This window comes from Erinaceus europaeus, chromosome 4, assembly GCF_950295315.1.
Source record: "Erinaceus europaeus chromosome 4, mEriEur2.1, whole genome shotgun sequence".
NCBI lineage: Eukaryota > Metazoa > Chordata > Mammalia > Eulipotyphla > Erinaceidae > Erinaceus > Erinaceus europaeus.
In genome coordinates, this window is record NC_080165.1 from 5,695,789 (window position 1) to 5,710,681 (window position 14,893).

General features: G+C 45.5%; 1 protein-coding gene across 4 annotated transcripts in view; it reads left to right on the plus strand.

The window, feature by feature from the left end:
- The window catches only part of PHACTR2 (phosphatase and actin regulator 2), a 275,038-nt gene that overhangs the window by 197,824 nt on the left and 62,321 nt on the right, over nt 1-14,893 (plus strand). For 3 of the 4 annotated variants that reach the window (XM_060188670.1, XM_016185904.2, XM_060188669.1), the window contains exons 4-5: nt 5,561-5,719; nt 14,159-14,398. In XM_060188670.1, coding sequence (XP_060044653.1) covers nt 5,561-5,719; nt 14,159-14,398 — 399 coding nt within the window. The remainder of the gene's footprint in view (nt 1-5,560; nt 5,720-14,158; nt 14,399-14,893) is intronic. The other variant, XM_060188671.1, reaches the window with a different exon arrangement.

Sequence of the window (14,893 nt, forward strand, 5' to 3'; positions counted from 1 at the left end):
GCAGTGGTCAGTATAACGAAATGCTTATTTGTATTTTTTTAACCTCATCTCTTAAGTTGTTTATATAATAGACCACAACCACAGACACACACACACACACAGAGAGAGAGAGAGAGAGAGAGAAATCTGGCTCTTTATGACATTTTTGTTTAACTTTTTCAGCCTGTGTACTAAAGGTTTTCCAACACAAAAGAGCAGTTGTCAAAAGAGCATAATGTGTGTGGTGTTTAGGAAACGTATAAATAACTATGTGATACATGCCAGTGATGACCAGAGAAGGCTAGGGAGGTCACCTGCTATTTACAAGTTCCTAGTGATGGTGGTAGTATACCAAGTCCTTTGCCTTGGCAGCCAATGGTTAGGGAAAATAGTTTTCTGTCATTTTTTTAAAATTTTATTTATTTTCCCTTTTGTTGCCCTTGTTGTCTTTTTATTGTTGTAGTAGTTACTCTTGTTGTTGTTACTGATGTCATCGTTGTTGGATAGGACAGAGAGAAATGGAGAGAGGAGGGGAAGACGGAGAAGGGGAGAGAAAGACAGACACCTGCAGACCTGCTTCACCACCTGTGAAGCGACCCCCCTGCAGGTGGGGAGCCGGGGGCTCGAACTGGGATCCTTAACGCCGGCCCTTGCACTTCGTGGCCCTTGCATTTTGCGCCACATGTGTTTAACCCGCTGCGCTACAGCCCGACTCCCATCAATTTTTTTTTTTTTTTAGAAAACTATTATCTTGAGATTTTGGCCTATTTTCAAGCTCCAGTCCAAGACTGGTCTCTGCTGGGCTTGGTGACAACCTCTGGTCTGTATCACTGAAGATTCCTTTTCTGCCTCAGTCTTGGTAACCCTGCCTGAGCTCTTGACAACTGTCGCTTGTATTCCGTGAGCCAGATGGCATTGTTCAGTTTCTCCAGCTCCCCAGGCTTTAACCTTCTCTAGTCCTACCCCACACCTTCAATGCCAGCTAGTTTATTTCATGGCCTCATATCACGGTTTTTACACGGAGATGTCACTTCAGCCTGCAAGCTCAGCAATGGATCTTCTCTCCTACGAAGTCTGTGGTCTGGCCTGATTCCACTTCTTCTCCTTTGGTTCTCTTCTTCTGTTTATTTCCTGTGAATTCCACATGGTGGAATGTGGGTATGTTTACCTACCTGCCAGGCCGCTTTCTCTCCTAGTGTCTCTCCAGCCAGGTAGTTAAACAGATCCTCCCCTCCTCACTGAAGTTCTCCAGTTAGTTGTCCCGGGTAGAGCTGTCAGTTAAAGGGGGGGGGGTGCTTTTAAGGTGCCTGTGCCCCTCATGCAGCCACTGCTTCCCTGCCTGCTCCATCTCTGCTTTGACTTTCAGCTTCGGATTCAGTCTTCAGTCTTCTACCTGCTCCTATTAGACGCGGCCTCGGACTGTAACCAGTGCTGGCTCAGCAGAGCCCCTCTCTGCCTGTGCTGACTCTGGATTTTACTTATATGGATGAACAAGGATTTGATTTATCACGAAGCCTTTTTTTTTTCCCCTCTCCAGGGTTATCACTGGGGCTCGGTGCCAGCACTATGAACGCACTGCTCCTGGAGGCCACTTGTTCCATGTTACTGGACGGGACAGAGAACTATTGAAAGGGGAGAGGGAGATAGAGAGGGAGAGAGACAAGACTCTTGTGAAGCGTCCCCACTCTAGGTGGAAATTGGGGGCTCAGACTCTGATCCTGGCATGGGTCCATGTGCTTAGTACTATGTGCACTTAACCAGGTGTGCCACCATCCAGTCCACCTCCTTCTCTTATTTTTTTAATTACATTTATTGGAGAGAGACAGCCAGAAATTGAGAGGGAAGGGAAGATAGAGAGGGAGAGAGACAGAGAGACACGTGCAGCCCTGCTTCACCACTCACAAAGCTCTTTCCCACTGCGGGTGGAGACCCGGGGACTTGAACCTGGGTCCTCGTGCACTGTAGCATGTGCACTCAACCAAGTGCACACCACCACCTGGCCCACCATCTCCCTCTCAGTCTCCCCCTGCCCTCTTGATTTCTGTCTGTCTCTATCCAATAAGTAAATTAAGATAATTTAAAAGTTTTTAAAGATTTGTTACCATAAAATTGAGTTATTAGCATAACTTCAACATATTTTGTTGCCAACTAAAGTCAGAGGTAGCAAAGGTAAATTATATTTGATTTGCCTAAAAATGAAAGATCTTGGCATTTAAAAATGGTTTTTCTAATCTTTCTTTTGGAATTTTTTTGTTCTTATGTGGCTTTTATTTCTTGCAGAGTCGGATGTCTTGTATACTCCATTATGTCTCCTCTTCCTGCCTTTTTTGCAAATTTCTTGCAATGCGGTAATAAGATAGCTAAATCTTTTCATTACTTTTTGGTTTGATTTACACTTTCAAAGTGTACCACTATTTAAGAGCTAGGGGTACCCAGTAACGTGCACATTACCATCTATGAGGACCAGGTTCAAGCCCCCAGATGCCACCTGCAGTGAAGGGGGGAGGAATTTCATCAATGGTGGGGCAGTGCTGTAGGTATCTCTTTTCCTCTCCTAATCTCTCTCCCTCTATTTCTCCCTGTCTCTTGTAGAAAGGAAAAAAAAAAAAGGCCGGTGACGGGGGAGGTTGTGGGGTGCCGTGGAGTCCATATGCAGGCACTGAACTCCAGTGATTACCCTGGTGTCAATAAATTAAGTTTGAAGAGTTATAGCCATTTATTTATTTACTTACTGACAAGTAATTGTATCAGTACTCAAGTCTGGCTCCTGCTGGTCCCAGGGATTGAACCTGGGTCCTTCCTGCATGCAGAGCCTGTGTGCTGCCACTGCACGTCTCACCGGGAGCTTTACTGGGTTAGTGAAGGCTTCTGTGTTGCCTGCTGTAGTTGTACGAGAAAGTTAGTTTTCTGAGGGTCACTCCCTTTGATTTTGAGCATGATGTGATTCCAGGATGTGTGTAAGATTTGACTTGGTCGATGCCCTGCCTGTTTGTGGTGAGAAAGCCAGTGGATTTGATTCTAAAGCCAAAGCATTTTAGTAAGATATCAGAAAAACGTAGGCTGGAGCCTCTGTTTTTATAATGACTATTATCAGAGAAGTTTCATAAAAGTCATATAAGAATAATTTTACTCATGCATTTCTGCTAAGTTTCTAAGTCAAAACTGAACCTCACTGATTGCTTTTTTACAATGATAGCGAAGCCTGTGGATTTTCAGAGGTAAGCTAGGATGAACATCGGGGGAGGGTGGCTGGGCACAGTACCTCCGTGACAGCTCCACCATTGTTAGAGCTGTGGTTGTCTGTGTCTGTCTTATTAATATTTTTATTTATTTGCTACTGCATAGAGACAGAAAGAAATTGCGAAGTGGGGGAGATAGAGAGGGAGAGAGACAGACACCTGCAGCCCTGCTTCAGCACTTGTGAAGCTTTCCCCCTGCAGGTGGGGACCAGGGACTTGAACCTGGGTCCTCATGCGCTGTAATGTGACCGTTTAACCAGGTATGTGACTGCCTAGCCCTGGTCTATTTTATTTTTGATATAGGTAAGAGACATAGAGAGAGAAAGAGGGAGGACCAGGTGATGGTGCATCTGGTTGGTCGCACATGTTACAATGCACAAGAACCCGGGTTTGAGTCCCCTGTCCCCATGTGAAAGGGGGAAAGCTTTGTAAGTGGTGAAGCAGGACAGCGGGTGTCCGTCTCTCTCCCTGTCATCCCCTTCCCTCTCGATTTCTGGCTGTCTCTATCAATAGATAATGATTTTTTTAAAAATATGTTTTTAAAAGAGAGGCAGACAGAGGAGAGACACCGTCAGTGCTGCTCTGTCTGAGAAGTTTGCCCTTGCAGGTGAGGACTAAGAGCTTGAATCCATCCTTGTACCTCATAACAATCACTCTGTTGAGTGAGCCCTATTAATTATTTGAGGCGTCACTGAGTTGAGAGTTTCAGAAAAGGGGCTGAGTGGTGGCACAACTGGTTGAGTGCACATGTTACAACGCGCAAGGACCAGGGTTCGAGCCCCTGGTCCTCAGCTGCAGGAGGAAAGCTTTGCACAAAGGTGAAGCAGGGGCAGACGACCCCACCAATGTGTCCTGGAGCCCCACCTCTCCAGAGCCCTGCCCCACTAGGGAAAGAGAGAGACAGGCTGGGAGTATGGATCCACCTGTCAACACCCATGTTCAGCGGGGAAGCAATGACAGAACCCAGACCTTCCACCTTCTGCATCCCACAATGACCCTGGGTCCATGCTCCCAGAGGGATAAAGAACAGGAAAGCTATCAGGGGAGGGGATGGGATACAGAGTTCTGGTGGTGGGAATTATGTGGAGTTGTACCCCTCTTATCCTAGGGTCTTGTCAATATTTTCATTTTATAAACAAAAATTTAAAAAAGAAATGAAGCAGGGCTGCAGGTGTCTCTCTGTCTCTCTCCCTCTCTCCCTCCCCCTTCCCTCTTAATTTCTGCCTGTCTCTATCCAATAAATAAAGATGATTTTTAAAAACACATTAAATTTTTAAAAATTAATCTTAGAAAAAAGTTTAAAAAAAACTTGAACAGTAAAAGATAAAGCAGTTTTTTTCCTTTTTGAAGATTTACTTTATTCATATGAGTAGAGAGAATCTCACGTCACAGAGAGAGAAGGAAAGAGACAGAGAAGGTAGATCCTACTGCAGGACAGGAGGTTCCGGAGATCAGACCTGCATCCGGTCGTGCAGGTCCTGTGCTTTCCCAGCTGACCTGCGTCCCCAGTGCTGTGCAGTCTTTACTTTAGAAGCTCCTGGGAATTATGAAAATCCAGGGATTAAAATTCATCGTTTGAAGGATTTATGTGACGTACCCGACATTTTGCTTTCATGTGTTTTTAAAAACATCTCTCTGTGGTTGCCTTCCCTATTCTTCTCTGATTCAGATCAACTTAATAGCGTTTCAGTCGTTTGTGTGGGGCAAGGACTGAAGGATGTTTATGATTTTCACACATAAGAGAATGCAGAACAGACTGGCCGTGGTATCATCTCTTCCCTGAATAGACGATGTGGATTAACATGTAGAGCTGGCCTCACCCAGCACTGCTGTTCCAGAGACGCTGGTGCTTGGGAAACTTCATATTCTTCCACTAACCATTTGTATGTTGGATCACATTGCATGTGGTTTGTCTGTTTATATTCCTCTTGTCTTTTTGGTGCTTGTTAAAATGTGTGTTCCATTTTCTAGATCATTCCTTTTACTGTTCAGTTTCTGGATGACAGAGAATCCCCTAGGTATTGACTTCAAGAACTTTTAAGCACATGAAGCAAGGACCTCAACAACCTGGGCATATATTATAATTAGAATAATTATTGCTATTACCTCAAAGTAACCCTTGGGCATTCCCCTCCCTTAGCTGGTCTCCTAAAGCCTAAGGAACTGTAGCTGTTTCATTTGAACGAATTATTTGCTGAAGCACAGCAGGACAGTAGGAATGTGTTCGGTTCGAAAAGGGCTTTTGAGAAGTGAGCCTGAACCCTACAGCCCCGAGACCAGAACAGTGGATTCTCACAAAAGCCATCAAGTTAGACATAGAGGTGTTTCTCTCCCCGTTGTAGATGGAGATGTAACCATTAACTTTGAAAATTCAAACGGGCACATGATACCCATCGGAGAGGAATCTACCCGAGAGGAAAATGTAGTAAGATCTGAAGAAGGTAATGGCTCTGGCGCTGAAAAAGCATCACCCTTGGAGGAAAAGGCAGCAGATAAAAAAGGTAAAATCCATAGAAACCCCGTCGTCTTTTATTTCAGTATAGCTCAATGTCAATGCAGATCTCAGAGGACAGATAGTGACTCTAAACCAGTATGAAGAAATTTCTAAATTCGAAGATGAGAGAAAGTATAACTAGCCGGTGAAAAGAAATACTATGAATTCCTCTGACAGATGCATCCATTCTCCAAGTAGATCACTCACTCAAAATGTTATAAAGGAAGACGAAATAGTGGTAACAGTCAATAGCTCTGGCCTTTATAATCATTGAGAATATCTGGGAATATCCTTTCTTTAGGATATTCCCCCCCCACCCCAATATTTCTTAAAAAGAAAAAAAGCCAATAGTTTGGACGTCTTTGCCTGCTGATTAGAACTGACATGTGGGGAGTCGGGCGGTAGTACAGCGGATTAATATCTGCAGGTGTCTGTCTTTCTCTCCTCCTGTCTGTCTTCCCCTTCTTTCTCCATTTCTATCTGTCCTATCCAACAACAATGATGTTGACAACAACAACAATAATAACTACAACAATAAAACAACAAGGGCAACAAAAGGGAATAAATATTTTTAAAAAACAAAACAAAAAACAACTATAACAACAATAAAAAACAAGGGCAACAAAGGGAAAATAAATAAATCTATATAAGAAATTTAAAAAGACATAATCCCTTATTATTTCTGTGTAAATTGACCTTTATAACTTTTCACAAGCCTCTGTTAGTATTCTGTGGAAATTTAATTATCTTTATCCAAACTTAAGTAGAGCATCCCTGGGGCTGTCCTTAGTCTTGTCTTATTGAAAGACTTTGGTAAAACGTAGGGATACTGAAATGAAAGTAACTTTATGATAATATTCCTGGAACATATACATCTAAATAGGTCAGAAGGGATTCAGTTGAAAGTGTCCGTGCGAGTCGTGTCTGTTTGTTGGTAGTCTACCTCTCCTGTCTCGTCAAAATGGTAACGTTTCAGAACCCTCTGTGGTGTCCCTGATATCACCTGTCTTTCCACTTTGAGGAATCACGTTCTTCACAGTGTAATTGCGGTGCCAGCTTCAGTGCCTGCCTGTTTGGTTCTATTCTATGTCACTTAGTGGACTGGCCAGACTTCCAAGGCAATGTTTTTCTTATCAGTCTAATAAAAACTTGATGACAGCTTTATGTCAATTAAGCCAGTGGACCTTAATGTCCTGGAAGGGAGATGGCACATCTGTGGACTTTGAAAAGGTGGTTTTTATTTTATTGTGTGTTTTTTTTAATTTATAAAAAGGAAACATTGACAAAACCATAAGATAAGAGGGGTACAACTCCACATAATTCCCACCCCCAGAACTCCTTATTCCCATCCCCTCCCCTGACAGCTTTCCTATTCTTTATCCCTCTGGGAGCATGAACCCAGGGTCATTGTGGGATGCAGACGGTGGAAGGTCTGGCTTCTGTCATTGCTTCCCCGCTGAACATGGGCGTTGGCAGGTGTATCCATATTCCCAGCCTGCCTCTCTCTTTCCCTAGTGGGCATGGCCTGCTGGTGCTGGTGACTGAAATCAGGGGTTTATGCATATGGAGAAATCAGGGGTTTATGCATATGGAGAAATCAGGGGTTTATGCATATGGAGAAATCAGGGGTTTATGCATATGGAGAAATCAGGGGTTTATGCATATGGAGAAATCAGGGGTTTATGCATATGGAGAAATCAGGGGTTTATGCATATGGAGGCTTGGGTGCTACCCACTAAGCCCCTTCTCAGGCCCTGTTTTCATTTTCTTATCCCCAACTTAGAATTACAGTGCCCAGGTCTTTGTGGTCAAGTAAGTTCCATGATAGAATCCTGCATGACTAGTCTCTCCATAGGGATAAAAATCATGGAAACGCAGGGGTCTGGGCGGTGGTGCTTCTGGTTAAGTGCACTGAGCACTGAGCACAAGGACCCATGCTCGGATCTGTGTTCGAGCCCCTGCCTCCCCCTCTGCAGCGGGGAAGCTTCACAGGCGATGAAGCAGGTCTGCAGGTGTCTGTCTTTCTCTCATTGTCTATATCTCCCTCCTCTCTCAATTTCTCTCTTGCCTGTCCAATAAAATAGAAAAAAAAAAATGGCCACTAGGAGCAGTGGATTTGTAGTGCCGCCACCAAACCCCAGAGATAACCCTGGAGGCAAAGAAAAAAAAATCTGGAAATGCTGCCACCCACTGCTAAGACGACGTCACCTGTACCTGCAGTGTGTACGACGTGCCCACCAGAGCTACAGGAGAAATGGGGTGGGGCAGCGTTCAGGATAGAAGCCACATCCTGAGGGTCAGAAGAATGTCACCCTCAACAGACCTGTTGAATAGAGAACCCCTTATAAACAGAAGTAACCAGGAGTGCAGAGACGGCTCACCTGGGAGAGCCCACACTCTGTCACCCAGAAATCCCTGGGTTCAAGCCTCAGCAGCACACAGCACAGCAAGGATTGTGGAGCAGTGATGTGATTGATACCTCTCTTTCTCTCTCCCGCCCCTCTCTCATAGAAAAGTAAAGAAACGGACAATATTGGCAGTATTGAACACGGATGAACTCAGGACCCTGGTTTCATCCATTTAAGCCACATTTTTATTTCTTTGCTCTTCTTATTGTTTTATTTGTAATGTGTTTTCCTCAGTGATGTGTAGAATTCTAAGATAATCGGGATATAATTCCATACGGTTCCCACCCCCAGAGTTCTGTGTCCCATCCCCACCACTGCAAGCTGCAGTGTTCTCCCAAGGCTGCTCATAGGGCTGATCCTACAATTACTTAGCTATATCTATATAGATATTTTATTTCAGTTTTTTTAATTGCCCCTGCCTTCGTTTCCTTTCGGTGTCACCCCTACACCAATAACTACTCCCAGGTATCTTTCCTTTTCTCCTCTGCTCTCTTGGATAAGAGAGACAGTGCCTGCCTTCCTCTGGTGTTTACTAGATTCCCTTCCCTTTCATTGATGGCATAAAAACAAGATTCTGGTGACAAACGCTCTGGGTCCTGGTGGAATTGGAGGTACGGAGCCCTCTGGTCATCTTCCCCTAACATTTCTCCCCTTCTGGGAGTGGGGACCCAAGATCTTTATGAGGTGCAGAGGGTGGGAGTTCTGGCTTCTGTCATTGCTTCTCTGCTGGACATGGGTGTTGGCAGATGGATCCACACTCCCAGCCTGTCTCTGTCTTTCCCTAGTCGGGCAGGGCTGTGGGCAGGTGGGGTTCCAGGACACACTGGTAGGGTCCTATACCCAGGGAGTCGAGAAGGAATCCTAGCAGCGTCTGCTACTTGGTGGCTGAAAGAGCATTAAGATATAAAGCAGGACAAAGTGTTTCATAAACAGAAACCATAAAGTAGACATAGAACAGATGAAAGCAGAGTCTTATAGTGGAAGGAAATTAAGAAGCCGATTTTAGGCTTGTGCTTCAGAACCTGTCTTAGTCACCTTTGCTCGAGCTTGCTAGCTAACGCAGGGGTGGGCTAGAAATGTTGTCTGGGAAAATGGTGTCAGAGTTGAGAACAGAACTAGGAAGCAAGATTGGGGCAGAGAGTTGCTCACAAACTTGCAGAAAATATATAAATATAATTAACTGTTTACCTCATCGATCTAACCGGGGGTCCTTATCTATCCCTATTTAGCCCCAGAGTCTGTACGAACTCTGAGTCCCTGTAAGTCTGAGCTCGCAGTCCATGGTCACAGCTGGGAACATTCTAGGCTGTGCTCATCTCAGGACCCGTCTTCCTCGAGGGGCAGAGTAGGCTGACCAGCCTCCCTTCAGAGAGTGGGGCAGTTCCTCCCATTGCTAGTTCTTAGTGAGGGTATAGTCCCGAAGAAGCCCACAAAAGGGGTTATGATGACATTTCCAACGGGTGTGGCCAACATGGTTGAGAGAGAGAGAGAAAGAGAGAGATATCTATTAGATGTCTAGACCCATATTATCTATGGGGGAATCCAAGGATTCCCTGTCTAGGACACTGGGCTATAGGGTCAAGCCACATTTTTATAAAGGCATTTACTTCTTGGAAAAGAGATCCTTTAATTGTTTTTAAAAAAATTCATTTTCCTTCTATTCCTTTTCTGATTTTACTCCTATTTGAGCTTACTATGTTGCAAATGTACCAACCCATGTTTGTTTGTTTGTTTGTTTTTACTTTACTGGTGCAGAGGAATGAAGCCAAGACCTAATATATGTATGTACAAGACCATTGCCAAATGACCTTCCAGGGACATTTTTCATGATTTTTTAGAATTTAATTTAATTTATAAAAAGGAAACACTGACAGAACCATAGGATAGGAGGGGTTAAACTCCACACAGTTCCCACCATCAGAACTCTGTATCCCATCCCTCCCCTGATAGCTTTCCCATTCTTTTTTTATATTTAATTATTTATTTATTTCCTTTATGTTGCCCTTGTTTCCATTGTTGTAGTTATTATTGTTGTTGATGTCATTGTTGTTGGATAGCACAGAGAGAAATGGAGAGAGGAGGGGAAGACAGAGAGGGGGAGAGAAAGACAGACACCTGCAGACCTGCTTCACTGCCTGTGAAGCGACGCCCCTGCAGGTGGGGAGCCCGGGGCTCAAACCGGGATCCTTAGGCCGGTCCTTGCACTTTGCACCACCTGTGCTTAACCTGCTGCACTCGCTACCACCTGACTCCCTAGCTTTCCTGTTCCTTATCCCTCTGGGAGCATGGACCCAGGGTCATTGTGGGATGCAGAAGGTGGAAGGTCTGGCTTCTGTAATTGTTTCCCCGCTGAGCATGGGCGTTGACAGGTGGATCCATACTCCCAGCCTGCCTCTCTCTTTCCCTTGTAGGGTGGACCTCTGGGGAAGTGGGGCTCCAGGACACAATGGTGGGGTCATCTGTCCAGGGAAGTCTAGTCGGCATCATGCTAGCATCTGGAACCTGGTGGCTGAAAAGAGAGTTAACATACAAAGCCAAACAAGTTGTTGACTAATCATGAACATAAAGGCTGGAATAGTACAGAGGAAGATTTTTTTGGGGGGGGGTCTCTATTTTGTAGGTAACTAGTAGATATATTTTAGTTATAATCCAAAAGGCTTGTGGCTATAATACTTTTTTTCCCTCTGAGTCTGAAATCTGATATGCAGGCGGATGCAAGTTATTTTTGAAAGTGGGGGAGAGGTTGGGACAAGCTGACGGAGGGGATGCCTCAGCACTGCTCCACTGTGCATTGATTTCTGCTGCTGCTGCCCATGGGGTTAACATATGGTCCTCACAGTCCATCTCAGGACTCCATTTACAGCAAGATGGAGGCCCTACTGGATAAGCTAGGAACTTCATCCTTACTCCATGTTCTTATTTCACCCTTTACTAAGAGCACAAGTGGCAGGTAAAGTCCCAGATGGTCCTGTCTTTTTTTTTTTTCCTTATTTTGAAAAATCTTTTTCTTACATTTATTTATTTATTTTCTCTTTTGTTGCCCTTGTTGTTTTTACTTTGTTATATTTATTATTGTTGTAATTGATGTCATTGTTGTTGGATAGGACAGAGAGAAATGGAGAGAGGAGGGGAAGACAGAGAGGGGGAAAGAAAGACAGACACCTGCAGACCTGCTTCACCGCCTATGAAGCAACTCCCCTGCAGGTGGGGAGCCGGGGCTCGAACCGGGGTCCTTACGCCGGTCCCTGCACTTTGCACCACGTGCGCTTAACCCGCTGCGCCACCGCCCGACTCCCTGTGTCTTTTTTTTTTTTTCAGTCAGTTAGTACTTGACATTTGAAACGTCTTTATCAAAGAAAACAATAAGCGTGACAAATGACTTGGCCGCCCATCTCAGTAGAGACTAGTCCCGGCCCTGTGTGGTCTTCAGTGCAGCACGGCAGGAGACGGCAAGTGCTTTGGTGAGACGGAGCACTTCACACTCATCTCACATGCATGTTCCTGGAACTCCTGAAAGCAGCTGGTTTTGGAGCTGGTGCAGTGCCCATGGCCTACTTCACCCAACACGGAAGCCGTGAAACTTCTTAATCCACCATAGCTTACCTGCTGCTGTTAACTACCAAGACCTCGTCTTTAATATAAGACACCTAAATATTCTTTCTGCAGCATTATTGTGCACATGCTTTCCATGAAGTAACAAGAAACTGTCCCACAGATTATAATGGAGGTTTTCCATGGGGAAACTCTTCTAGAGGCCAGAAAAAAAGGAAATGAAAGTGGCCCTCCCATGGCCTGGGAGGTGGCACAGTGCATAAAGCTTTGGACTCTCAGACATGAGATCCCAAGTTCTACCCTTGGCATCGCATGTGCCAAATTGAAGCTCTCTGTCTTTCTTATAAATACATCTTTTGAAGAGGGATGGGGGATGGCTTTCACTCTCAAGGAGAGTGTGGCTTAAGGAAATCAGAATTCACACACTATGCCATTGAAATGCCAGACATAGAAAATTCTGGAAGGCCAGTCTAAGCATTACTGAACTCAACTGAGGGTAGAAGGAACCAAAAACAAACATCAAAGCATATTAAGCCACTTTCAGACTGTGGTGTGAATTTCTCCCAAGCCAGAGTGGACAGGTAGCCATTTTCAATCCTCCTCTTGAAAAGATAATACTCCTGGGGGCCAGGCAGTGGCGCACCTGATTGAACACAATGCACAATGCACAAAGATGTGGGTTCAAGCTCCCAATCCCCACCTGCAGGGGGAAAGCCTCACAGATGGAGAGGCAGGACTGCCGGTGTCTCTCTGTCTCTCTCCCTATCTCCCCCTCCTCTCAGTTTCTGGCTGTCTCTATCTGATAAACAGATAATGATAATAATAAAAATAAAATAAATACTCCTGTGCCACCAACTTAGGGTCTGCCTTCAGGGTTTGTGATAATAGTAAAATGAAACCTTATGGAGGCGTTAGACTATCTATCTATCTTACGGAAAACTGAGAAATTTTACACATGTACCAACAACTGCATTTACTGTTTGCTATAAACCATAACCCCCCCAAACAAAAAAAAATTAATAAAATAAACCTTAATTCAGGCAGAGGGTAGATAGCATAATGGTTATACACACAGATACTTGAGACTCCAAAGATCTAGGTTCGAGCCCCCACACCACCATAAGTCAGATCCGAATGACACTCTTGTAAAAATAAATAAATAAATAAATAAATAAACCTTAATTCATCACTTCCCAGTTCCAAAGCAAAGTGATTTTACTAATGTGTTAATTTTCTACTAAATTGGGCTGATAACTACCAGCCAATCATATTGAGCTGGTAGACTATTAAAAACATTGTGTCTAATGGGATGTAGAAACCTCAGCAAAGCAGCTTATAATGTGGTCAGAAAACTTAACATTTGTGCCTGTACATGCATGTGTGCGCACACACACACACACACACATACAGGCACACACAGACATACAGGCACACACACACACACATACAGGCACACACACATACATACAGGCACACACACACACACATACAGGCACACACACACACAGGCACACACACACACATACACGGGCACACACAGGCACACACACACACATGCACGCACAGACCCTCCTTATATCGCCTTGGGCCTCATTAAAAGATTCTATCACCTCTCTGAGGGTTTACCCCTTTCAAGTCAGTGGGGCTAGAGTTCTCCTGTGAGAAACGTCCCTCAGCAAGGGGACTGAGAGTGTGTCACTGCCGCGTGCTCGACCTCAGCTGATCAGCCACCTGGAGAGACCTGCCACTGCATCAGGCGTCCTGCAGCAGTGCGGCTGTGATCAGCGCCCAGCACCAGAGGAACGTCCCTGGGGTAATCCATGCACCCTCTAACTCTCCACGTGAAGATTTAGGACCCACAAGTGTTTGTTGCTTTGTTTTTCTTTCTTTCTTTTTTTTTTTTTTGGGTCAGCATTGGGGCTTCTTCATACCAGGCTGATGGTTTCATAGAAAAGGCAGAGACAGACCCCTCTTATCCTATGATTTTGTTAATGTCTCCTTTTTCAAATAAATAGAGAAAGAGAGAAGAGACAGAGACAGAATGAGTGTGAGACACCCCACAGTCCCCAGGCTCCCACCCCTACCCCAGTGCCAAGGGTGCCGCTGTTGCTATTGTGTGTATGACAAAGCAGACATCTGCCCAGGTGACCTGTTTTGCTGCCCTACCACAGGGAAATTTACTCTGTTAGTTGACCCACTGAAGACTTCCCCAGTTTGGCTTCCAGCCTCATTGTTTCATCACTGACTCGGGGTGTACGTGGATGGCGGCACAGGGGTTGCCGTGCAGGAACAGTGTCTGCAGTGTCTCGTCACCCTGTGGCAGGCATCCAAAACACCCCCAGCCGGGGCCGTCTCCCATGCAGGACTCCCAAGCGACTCCCGAGCGGGCATTTCTGAGTGTGCTGTCTCCATTTGTCCTTGTCTTGCTCCTGTGGATGTGCCTTGTGTCTGTATCAGTCTGCTTCTGTTCACTTTCTCATTTCTAGAGAACACTGAAAGCCGCTCTGAACCACCGGCAGCTCCTCTTCCACTTCCTTCAACTCTACCTAAGCCTAAACCCAAACCTAAGCCCAAAAAAACGCCCGTGCTTCCAAAAGGGGCCACTGCAGGGGCCAGCCCCAAGGGTGACGAAGTGCCTCCTAGTAAAACAGTCACCAAGGCTCCTGCTAAGCAGGCCCCTGTCCCTCCGCCCAAGCCAACGAGCCGAAACGCCGTCCGAGAGACTGGTGAGTATGCCCGCTGTGGGCCGAGTCCAGGGTGCGCAGCTCTGGGGTGGGCCTCGTTGCTTCTAGAAACAGACTCGGGCTGGGTGTAGCGCACCCGCTGAGTGCAGATAGCACCATGCTCAAGGGCCTGGGTGCTCCCCACCTGTGGGGGGAAGCTTCATAGGTGGTGAAGCAGGTCTGCAGGTGTCTGTCTTTCTCTCTCCCTCTCCTTCTCCCTCTCCTCTCTGAATTTCTCTCTGTCCTGTCAAAATATATATACATATGTATTTTTTTCTCAAAAAAGAGCAAATCGGGAGTTGGGCGGTAGCACGGTGGGTTAAGCACATATGGCGTAAAGTGCAAGGACGAGCTCAAGGATCCTGGTTTGAGCCCCCGGCTCTCCACCTGCAGGGGAGTCGCTTCACAGGCAGTGAAGCAGGTCTGCAGGTGTCTGTCTTTCTCTCCCCCTCTCTGTCTTCCCCTCCTCTCTCCATTTCTCTCTGTCCTATCCAACAA